General features: G+C 37.7%; 1 protein-coding gene across 8 annotated transcripts in view; it reads left to right on the forward strand.

The window, feature by feature from the left end:
- Window positions 1-11,783, forward strand: part of ebf3a (EBF transcription factor 3a) — a 150,107-nt gene that overhangs the window by 117,493 nt on the left and 20,831 nt on the right. For all 8 annotated transcript variants that reach the window (XM_060841955.1, XM_060841954.1, XM_060841953.1 and 5 more), the window contains 2 exons: window positions 5,022-5,152; window positions 5,641-5,767. In XM_060841955.1, the coding sequence (XP_060697938.1) occupies window positions 5,022-5,152; window positions 5,641-5,767 (258 nt within the window). The remainder of the gene's footprint in view (window positions 1-5,021; window positions 5,153-5,640; window positions 5,768-11,783) is intronic.

The following is an 11,783-nucleotide window of genomic DNA, read 5'->3' on the forward strand; positions in this document are numbered from 1 at the left end:
TCTGAGGGTCAGGGTCAAGAGATTGAGGTCATGATTGTCTTTTTAAAGTTGCAAACGTAATTATACTTTAAAACCAAGGAAGGAATCTTCATTCTAGTCTGTTGTCGCAATAGTTTACTCAAGTGAATTTTCTGCATCCATTAAAAATATTATTTTCAGTACTCTATTTTAAACAATCGGTTTTAAAAAAGTCTTCCTGGCTTGTGACATGTTGTTTATCTGCTTTGTATCCATTGAAATAGGTGTGTGTTTTGCCTAGCAACCAAACACTAATGAGGTTCTCAATTAAAAAGGCTGAGTCTTATATCCAGGCCTATTCTTCCCTCGGGATGCAACCAGTCATATTATGGGTTAAAGCAGCCATGCTTGCTGTTCTGATACTAAGGCTTCTAATGAAACCATCAACAGTACCAGTAGTAGCAAAGTGAAAACTCAAACTTTTGTAAAAAGTAAGAAAGCAGACAGCTGAATGCCATGAAAATAAATTCAAAGTACCATCTTAATCTAAGATCATGGCCTGGTGTGAACTTTAAAATCTTTTTAATCTACTGACTTGATTTTTACGGTTAAGCATCTTTTTATATAATTCTGATGCTTGAAAATGAGGGGCTTCTTAGAATTATAATGTAACTTGATCCTTTAAAGTTGCAAACCAATAATGCATGAACTGGAAGAATGACTAAAATTCACCCTTAAACTGCTTGTTGGGTGGGATGTAAAAAAATGCACATCAATGGCCCAATTTAAAGCAGGATATTCAGTTATAAAATGTAATTCCACCCTACACAGGCTGAACAGTTTCTGCTTGAAGAAGACAGTATGCTTTGAATTAGCAACACAGTTTTTATCAGAAAGTCCTCTGTGAAAGCTGCCGATATGTGTCTGAATGCAGCTTCTCTTTGCTAACACCTCATTATCCAATCATCTAATATTCACCAGCAGTATATACACACTCGTAGACCGTTTCCAAGAGAACTAATTCCCCCTGCTGCTGCTGTTGCTGCTGCTGCGGTGGAAGACTGCCATTGAATCCTTCAGAGCTTACAAAATACAGATTATTTACAGTTGCTGAATACAGCTGATGGGGAGTGGGGGGTGGAAGCAAAACAATGGATGCACCTTCAAGCATTGTAGAGAATCAAATTTTAATCTTTTTTGTCACTGATTTCGTAAATTACTCTACTACTGTCAGTGTTCAGTATTTCAAACCCCCCCCCACCCCAACAACACTTGCACCCTACCCCCCGATATGAGGCCTGCAGCACTGTAGTGATTTGCATGCCAAGTGCCTGTAATGCTGTTAGGTTTATGCAATAAAGACAACTCAATGCAGGCTGCAGGGTTTTAGTGAGTTAAAGGGAACAGATGGCCCTAGGAGAGGTAAAAGGTATAATCCTATCAGCTGGAGTATCAACCAGCCATCTGGACATCCCAAGCACAATTACAAGACATTTTAGTACGTAGAACAAAGAAGTCTTCGCGAGGCAAGATTAGGCTTGTTTGAATGCTTTATTATCATAAATCCAAAGAAAGGTGACAAATGCTGTTATAATGTGCTGGAGAAATAACTTATGGTGGAAAAAGTTAGGGCAAGGGAGTTGGAAGGCTTTGCTGGCAAATGCAGAGGAAATCAGAAAGTATTAAGCAGGGAGAGTCATTTACTTTGAAAAGTTCCACTTGAAGAAATTTTTTAAAAACCTTTTGTTTATTGTTGCTATTTTGACATTACCAAAACTTGCTGTTCCGATTTTGTGATTCTTTAATTGCTGTAGCAACCACAGACGTAAATACTGATTTAACTGGCCATTTAGCGATCATTAGAAAACGATTGTCATTATATATTAAAACACAATACGGAATTCAGATAACAATGCCCAATGCCAAATTATTCATTTTAAAACTGAAATGCCTGATTTTTAAACATCTCTGAACAAGTACAAATAATATTGTTCCTGCATTTTCTTTTGCATATTCGCATGGAACAGCTATTTTCAGCACCATTATGCTGATCTGGAACTTGGCACAAGTGTGTGCCACATTATTATGTAAATGAAGCAGCAACGACAGGAATGGTACAAGAACATTCCATTTGTGGCATTATGATGATCACCAGGGATTTTGAAAGTAATATGAAAGTTATGTAAATTGAAACCTGTAAAAAAAATTGCATTGTCCCAACATCTTGTAAATTTGTGTGATGTGTTAAGGTAATTTTTGCTGTGCAGTAAGCTTTGTTTAAAATTGCCCTGAATGTTGGCATATTCAGAATCTTCTCCATGACTTCCCAAACAGTGAGGTCACAAACTAGACTTGGTTGTCTCTTGGACCTTTCAAAATGACACACTTTCCCTAAGGGAGGGAGACAGGGTGAGTCAACTTGTGCTTTTCCAATTCACTTTCAAGCAACAATAGTAGCAAATTGAGAATAGATTGGATACCTGCCCTTAAAGTGGCCGATAAGTGCAAGATGCATGGCAACGTGGAGGCAGAGAACTGAGAGTCAAATTGGTGGGATAACATACATTGAGAGATGCTTAACAAAATAATATCCTCAGCACAAATATAACATACAGGATGCATGCACAAAACTGGGTATTTTATGAAAACCAGTGTCTTTTTCAGTTATAATGTGCAGTTTTAAGCTTTGTCCCGAAGAGCAGATATACACAGTCTTCACAGCACAGTAAGACCTATTTCATTGAAATAAAGTTGAAATTTAGTAAGTGTAGAAAATTCAAAAGTAGGAGACTAATGTGCAAATATAACAACTACATGTATAAACATCGCAGTCATAATAAAATAAACTAATTTGCTCTGAACCAAAGATATGCACCAGGTCATGTCTGGTTTTGGTTGGATTGAGAAGCAGCTTCTAACCTAAACTACACTATGAAATGTGATGTATAGTTTGAATGAGTGCCTCAACTTTTTCCAACTAACAGAAGGAAGTAAAAGCACAGATTTGCTGTTCTTCTGATTCTGTCTTCATCTGCTCTTTCCAATTTCTATCATCTGCTTGAGTGCATTGTGCATGTATATCATTAGATCTCTAACACTGTCTGTGTAATTCATTTTGCCATGGTTCCCATTGAACACATGTTCCTTCTCTGTATGTGCATTGAAATGTATGCAAATACAGGCAGAAGGAAGATGGCTCAAGGCACAGGCGGAGTCAGACCCATGTTCTCTGCTGAGAAGCATTGAAAATTCCTCGGTGATGTGCGAGCTTGTCAGGCCACAGCTGCCAGACAGCAGCCTCTTGTGCATGCAGCAAATCATATATTCTTTTCTTCTCTCACCTCCAAAGTAAATTTGTTTACTGTAATTTTTTGTGTGAATTATTTGCCATAATTGGCTGTGCTGATGAAGGTCACTCCCTTTGAGGAGACTTGTCAGTCTTTGGAGAGCTGATCCTTTTCAAACGATCTCTGTGCAATTAAGAAAAGCAAATGTCACTTGGAAGCCTCAGAAATGAAAATTTGTATGAACTTATTAGCATGAAGTCAACAGCAATAGTTAAGGGCAGGCTCTCAGTGTGTGCTCAGATCCTCTGTTGCAGAGGGAGATGCACGTGGAATCAGCAAATATAACCTCCACTAGTCCAACATAAAAGCAAATAAAGAAAGGTGGCGTGTCTTAAGTATACTACACAACAATAGCTGCTGGTGATTAACAATGGCTGGCTAGGTGTTACTGCTTAAACTGATTAGAGGCAACAAAAACAGACAAAACAAAATTTGATATAAAATGCAAATTGTTGAAATGAATATCTACATAGCATCATAATTTTTCATTAATTGTATTTAAAACTCAGGAATAAATAAAATGACCTTTAAACCAATCAGAAATAAGCATTGAAAACATAACATAGCTTGTGATGTAACAATGATACAGTTAAACATGTAGACAACGATTAAAATTTTATATTAAAATTTAGTAATCAGAAACAATAGATGCACAAAATCCACAATGTATTTTCTTAATCTTTTTTCGACTTAATCATCTGAGAAAGCTGTTTCTTTAGCGAAGTGTTTGAATGGAATTCAGGTTAATTTGGGGACAATTGGTATGTGGCACTTACAAAATAACCCCTACAGGTAAAAATTGCAGCAGTCGGATTTGCTTGTCATAGGGAAAGTGTATGTCCCTGTATTTGCTCCTTTGCATGAAAGTCAGCATACAAAAGACCATCAAAGCCGTTGAAAAAGGTCTGTCAACACCATGTAAAGAAGGCCTGATCAAAGTAAAGAACAAAGCGATTCACTCAGAGGCTGTGCAGCCTTCAGCCTGAGCATTGCTGCAGTTCAGTGGCTGCTGCGAGCCGGGATTGACTGGTGCTAGCTGCTGCCTCCTGTGCTAAGTCTGCACCACTTGTAATAACTCATGCAAATGTGAGGACTCTAGAGACAAAGAGAGGTCAAGTAAATGGCTCATGGATTCATGTCGACAAACAATATTAGATGTAAAATGTGTACCTTTGACAGAAGTATTAATATAGCGCTTTTGATTTTTTGTGATGAAAAGTGAAAAGTAGTAATTACAGAATGACAGGGGAAAATGAAGTTTTGAACCAAAGGCAAAGTTCGCGGATGAAAAACCCAACCCAATTAGCTGCTTATGAGGAATCGAAATTCAGAGCATTTGCTCTTCCATCTCCCTCAACAACCTTTTGATTGACTCTGCTTAGATCTGTAAAGCAAAGCAGATAAATTGACATGCCACATGCATGCAATGCTTAATCATTTGTAATAGCCATATTTGCCCTGACATATAATTTGCTACATCAAGCTATTTTTCTTGTGTGCTCACAAACTGCTGCTTGGCCTTTACAGTGTAAAACAGTTAATGGTTTGCTTTTACTACACGAACATGCTGAGATATGATTGTGCTTTTTTAGCTAAACTGCAGAGAGCAATCATTCACTTTGTGACTTTGCTTTGCATGATTTGTCATTGCGGACGGGATCTTGCTGCCAGGACGATAGATTTCAAGCTCTCTTATTTTATCCTTTCCATGTGCAGCTACTCCATGCATAAAAGCTATCAGCCCTAGTGAAGGTTGGACTACTGGTGGAGCCACCGTCATTATAATAGGAGACAACTTTTTTGACGGTTTGCAAGTTGTATTCGGCACCATGTTGGTTTGGAGTGAGGTAAGCTCTCCAAGTTGAACGGTAAAATATGCAGTATGTTGCGAATTATCCAAGCAAAGCTTTTATCTTATAAGACACTCTCAATGAGTCTTAAAGATGTATTTACATTGGACAATTTATTGGACAAATTGTATTAAATTCAGCTGATGTCAACTTATGCCATCTAGTGGATAATCTTTTGTACACGGCCATTCAATACAATTGAATAATTAGCTCTAGAAAATTACCACAAGAGAACTTAGTGAGACATATGGAGGCAATTTTCATGTGAATGATGCCTCGTGGCTTTTCCTGCAAGCTAAAACCAAGGATCATTTACAAGCGATATTGTCAAACTACAGATCTCTGAACTGCATGTGAGAGAGGAGAGCAAATTTTCAGATGTGTGCCTAATTTGGATTAATTTTCATAATTATGCTCAACTGGCAAGCATCATTTCTATCTCTGTCATCTTAGCCTTAAGTCTGTTTACTGTATGATTCTTCCAGCTGATAACTCCCCACGCCATCAGAGTTCAAACCCCACCTCGGCACATTCCTGGAGTGGTAGAAGTCACCCTGTCTTACAAGTCAAAACAGTTCTGCAAAGGTGCACCCGGACGGTTTGTCTACACTGGTAAGTTGGAGAAGGGGTGGGCTTGGGGGGGGGGGGGGGGAAGGCTTGGACATCCTTAAAATATTTAAAGATCAGCAACAATGTGAAATTCAAAATGTTGAGAGAAGGAAATAGGAACTTATATGCCAGCAGGGAGTAAGGGGATGCAAGGTCGTAGCCTGTCTGACCTGGAAGCTTTGGTCTGATTTGGAGTGCTCCTAAATTGATGGGGACAATGAGATAATCATTGAAAATTGCTTTCACCATTGAAAGCTGAGCTAAGACCCACTGTATTTCACAATATGAAAATGATGTGAACCCAAAGAGAGGAGGGACTGATTCTCCAGGGCAGCTGTTTTCTATCAGAGTCCCACCAAGCTTGCAGTCTGACTAGCCACTCCAGCATTTAACCTTCTCAGCATGAGGAGGGACGCAGGGCAATGAGGCTGCAGGATAATGAAGCAAGAGTATAGTGTAGGGCGTACAGCTTGTGGAAAGTATAACTTAAAGACATTAACAGCTTATCTACAGCCCTATTAAAGTGCCAAATCTCAGGGAATAGCTTGTGGAGGACACCATTAGTCACACATACTAAGAGGATTGTGCTGATTCTCATCAGGGACAGAACAAACATATCCCAGTATATCTATGCAGTTTTTTCTCTCTGCCCCTTGCAGTCATTATAAAGATACAATTACCATGGGAGACAGTAGCAGTTCAGTTGATTAGCACGGTGAATTAAAAGAATGAGTCACAAATGACATGTCCGGTTCTTCTGCACAAGTCCTTCTTATTCCCTGTACACCTCACCCCTCTTGTAAGAAGGTCAAAAATGAGAGAGAACTAACAATTTCAAGCAACGAGCACTTAGAGCCAGAATTAACAATCACACTTTGTGTAATTGCCATTTAATAGTAAATTAGCATATAGACTGTAAAATATAATATAAATTGCCTTATGTTTAAAATTAAATTAACTATATTTTTACCATATTCAACAGTAAATTGGTCAAACTAATAATAAGAGGTGAATTTTTAATTCAGATATCTGATTAGTGGCTGATTATTTATTCACAAATAATTACTTAACTATTGGACACCTCTTCTCATCCAGATTGTGCCATGCTGTTTTTTGATTGATTCCAGCTTTTTTTTTGTCAACATGAACATTGCAATCTCTTGGGATTAAATCAGAAGCTCTGAAGTAATCTGATACCATAGTGCATGATCAAACTTTTGCACAAAGTAATATTTGCACCCCAAGTCTCATAAGACTATATTAGAAAAGGGTTGAATAAGCACTGCAACTTCAAAAAAAAGGTTGCCATGATTTTTTTCAATTAAAATAAATTTGAGCATTGGTCACAATTAATTTATTACTGCAAATTATAATTGTTTCACCAGTAATTGAAACAAGATTGCAGTTAAATCCATCTTGTAAAATTATGTTTCATGTTGAGAAGCGATCCTTTCTAGTGGTAAAGTATTCTGTTTTGAAAGGAAAGCAAGCATTTCGCTTAAATGCTGTCTTTTAACAAAAGGAACTTGAGCAAATTAATGTTTGTTTTGCTTGAAGCATACATCCACAGCATGCCATGAATAAAGTTCTGTTAGAAGTTAGCGCTGACCTCTTCTACCCACAAGTTTTGTTGACCCACCCTCATTTCAGAAACTTCTTTTGCTCAATTATAGAAATTATCGCAAATTACTAGGAGTCAATGTGTCGTTTGCAGCAGACTGAAGCCAGTAACTAAACACAGATACTGGCAGCCAATCGTAAACACGTTCTGAACGGATACAGAAAAGCTTGAATGCTGAATACATTGAACTAGTTCCAGGTCTTGTAATGCATTTGCTGGTCTCAGATATAAATGATCATTTCAGCACAAAGGCTTACATTCAATTTCAGGTTATGAAATCATTACTCTCCAGTGATCGTTCACAATTTATGCTTTCTCTGATAGAGCATTTGTGCAAAGAATTGGATTGAATTCTATTTGAGCAGTACTTGGCATATTACCAACATCCCACTTCTGGACGCTAAATTGTCTTGTACTTCTTGCACAGTTTACCCTCTCTTTTTTTGGCAAGCTTCCATCAGCCTGAAGCTCTAAAGGTCCCATACTGAGAGTGCATTTTCTGGGCAATATATCTGAAGTGGGGTTTTTTTAAGGACCTTTGTGTTTATTCAAATGTCATCCTGTTACTAGCGGTGGTGTACTATTTACACATAAAGGCACCTCTCGCCAACAGACACAATGTAAAACATACGTTTTGGGATATTGTGAAAACTAAAAAGCAAATCATTGAGATGAGTCAATATAGTAACTATGGCTGAAATATACTTCATCGTGTTGTCACAATGCAATCTTTGTGCTGGACAAGGGAAACGTACAAAAAAAATTCTCATTATACTTTCAGCAGCAAGTACATTCCTGAAGAATTTATTTTCTTTTAACAGTGAATGCAATCAGATAATGAGTTCATTACTGAATTTACACAGTGGGTGTTTTTAAGATAAACAAAGTAGTGTTTCATAAAGAGTCACATTTTACGTCCTGATTGCTATGTACTGCTTCACTCTCAAAGGTAACATTCATGCAGCAGCATTGTTTCTTTCACCTTCCTTGTCCTGTCACATCTTTTGTCACTGTAAAACAGTTTCTTCCATGTCTGATACCTGTATTGGTTATCCATTGATCAGGCCTGTTGTGGGTACCAGCTGTCAGCAAGTCCTGCAAAAAAATCAAAGAAGGACAGATATGCTGGTCCTCCTGTCAATAAATTTCTCTCTAATAAGTCCCTTAAAGCTGATCAGGCAATTTTAAAAGGCTCTCGCAGCTGATACTTTAAAACCTGTTTATTGGATTTTTTGGAAACATATCGTGGTTGTTTTTTTTCTAAAAATATCCCTATTGACAGGTAAGATGGGAAGACAAAACACCCCCAAAAGGGTAATTGTTAATGATGACATTTGAGGACAGAAGGGTTTTTAAGGATGAACTACAGCTTTTTATTACTTTGTTGCTTTTGTTTAAGTGGAGCACATTAAAAAAGACATACTTTCTTTTATGCTATTACCCAACTAGACTATTTGTCCTAATCAGTGACATACATATACTAGAATTGCATTAAATGAACTATCCTTCACACAGAACTCATACGTTTAGAACTGCTTCATTCATCATCTGAAAATTGAGTCCTGGTAAACTTTTCCCTTCCTCTGGTGAGATGGTAGACATGCATCAAAATGTTTAAAAATGATTGGTGAGAGGGAACTGTCACCCATTTATCAAGGAAAAGGAACATTATTTGCTAATTTCCAAACCCGGGCAGTGACAGGGTGCTTCGTCTTTAGACCCATGGTGACCAACATGGCCTTTTTGTTATTAGTACAAGTCAAGCGCTTTTTGGCTGCTGCTAACAAGACACATTTGTCTATCATCACAGGGTGCTTTATTTTTTTCCCAGGCAACTGTGACCAAACCTTGTTCTCTGTGTCACGATTGGCCATGCTCAACCACGCTGTGGTAGTGTTGGGCGGCAGAGGAACTGATAAATCACAAAGTTTTCTCGTCAAGGTGAAGGTATCGACTCTGCTGCACCAAAACTGACAAAATGTAGCAGTGAGAAGACAGCAATTCATCATCAAAAAGGACAAAAGGGTCATTCTGGCTTCACTCAATAAATGCTGATTTTTTTTACATTTTGAGTTGGATGATTTGTTTTTGCCAACTTTAGCGGAGACGGAAAATTTAAGATTATCTTTTTTTTATTCTGATTATAAATACAATTCTAATAACAGAGTTTAATCATGTTTCTATTAATATATCTAGAATGAAATATGGAACAAGCTCATTATAGACTAAAAAAAATCATCTCATGGGGTGTCACAGATTGCATTTACATGATATGCCAAACCTCAGAAAAGCCGTTAAGAAGTTTCAGCAGAATATACATTATCTTTTTTTAAACTCAGTGCCTTTAATAAAGACTTCTACCTAAAGTAGAAGTAAACTAATTAATGTGATAAGATGCTTCGTAAGATTAGTTGACTCAATTTTGATAACGGGGAGGAAGTAAATGTCTGGAATGTTTCCTTTTCCTCAATCGTGGGGAGGTGATTGGGAGCTGATAATATTTTTTAAAAAGATAACTTAAAATGCTGTTAGTTGGACAGAAAAAAAGAAGCGGATTTTGTACGAGGACATCAATTTGTAACAGATGAGAATTTTCATTGTACAGCCTTTCTTAAGAAATTATTATAAGCTATTATGTGGCCTTTAAGTGCCTGACTGCAAAAAAGCTATAAACTTATCCAAATGTCACAATCCTTACATCTGTCCCTTTAACCAAAGACATTTTGTACTCTCTGATCCTAGACCAACTGATACAACGATTCCTCATAGTATTCTTTAACCTCAGGGCTGGGTTTGGTAGCTGTAGTTTTAGTGTAACTATAAAAGCTAAAATCAAAGGCATTCTTCAAGGTATGTAAACAGAATTGTTTGAATGCAATCCAATAGTTGTCAGCAGGGGCATTTTTTATACAGAAGACAATGAGATGTCCCCTCTCAGTGGCTAGTGTCACATATCAGTACTATTATTTACTGTCAGGTACTCTCGAGTGGGAAGACAATCCCTCTGTGATAGGCCCAGTTAGACTGCCTATGTGAATGCCTGGGGACAATGTCAGGGTTATAGAAAAGGTAGTTCCCGTCTTCCAATTATAAGCTAACATGGCAGTTTTCCCACTGTCAGTGTGCGCACTTTGAGGAAAATTCCTTGCCATTATCTGATCGAATGTAATTATTAAGTGACCTGTGAATTCAGTGTCTGTAATTGAAACAAGTGGCTGCAATTGAGCATGTACTTTTTCCCTTTTGCAATTTATGGCAAATCAGGCAGTGCTGCAAACAACTGCTGGTTAATGTTTGAAACATCTGGGAGTCCTGATGGGTGAAGCCATTGTAAAGCTGTTTGAATGAAAGAGCTCACAAGAATCCTTTCTCCTTTTTTGATGTTTTTTTAACAAATATCTGAACATGTGGTCCCTAGTAAGGAAAGGATATTAGTACTGCTCCAACAAGCAAGGCTGCCTGTAGATGAATGATGCATCCAACCCCACCATGGCTTTGTGCTTCCTATGCATTTCACAATGCTTGGCTCACCCTGCCAAGTTCTGTGATTGAAATTCATTGCCAAATTTATTGAGAAATTAATGAGAAAAGCTGCAAAGTATTGACTTTGAGAGGAAAACACAACTCATCTTGAATGAGGAGGAAAATGCAGCAATAATTTAGCTCCTATTGATTTTGCCCTGTCCATGTATTGATCTTCATTTTACAATATTAATTTGCACCTGCGATCAGCTGCAAAGGGAACCAATTTCATTTCTTCTCTGTGTTAATGTGCAAAGTGTTAGGTGTTTTCAGAGGTAGTCTATACAGCAGATGACTTGAGATGTGTTTTTTTCTGTTTTGAGCTCAGACAAAACATTCGTGGTTTGTTGAAAAAAAAGTTATAGCTTCAGCTGATTTCAAATTTATACCTCCTTTCAGCCCCACAGGCTGTGTTTCATCTGTATGAGGAACAATCAGTGGCCAGAAATTCCAGCCCAGTCCTCATCATCATGCCTATATCGGTTCAAAGTTCATGAAATTTCTATGAGCATTGATCTCCCCCCATTGATTTTTTTTTTGCAGGAGATCTTTGAAATTTTAATTTCTGAGCATCTGAATTTCTCAGACATGAAATGGAGTTACGGGGAGACAGTTCAGTTGATGATAAAGTGGAGAATGTAGCACCATTTCAAAGCCCAAAGAAAACTAGGCATTTGTGGACTTTGTGTAATGTTTTAAGCTCAAATGATAAAAAAAAACACACAGTTCTGATGGACTAGTAAGGTATTCAGCAGGGAACTAAATATCAGTTTTGTTTTAGTGGCCTGGCTTTAAACAATAACCTTTCTGCGCATTCCTCTGAACGCAAAGCTAGATGGTAAAACAGCAGGACTGAGAGTTATCCTTCAGCTGCAC

This window comes from Hemiscyllium ocellatum, chromosome 22, assembly GCF_020745735.1.
Source record: "Hemiscyllium ocellatum isolate sHemOce1 chromosome 22, sHemOce1.pat.X.cur, whole genome shotgun sequence".
Taxonomy (NCBI): Eukaryota; Metazoa; Chordata; class Chondrichthyes; order Orectolobiformes; family Hemiscylliidae; genus Hemiscyllium; species Hemiscyllium ocellatum.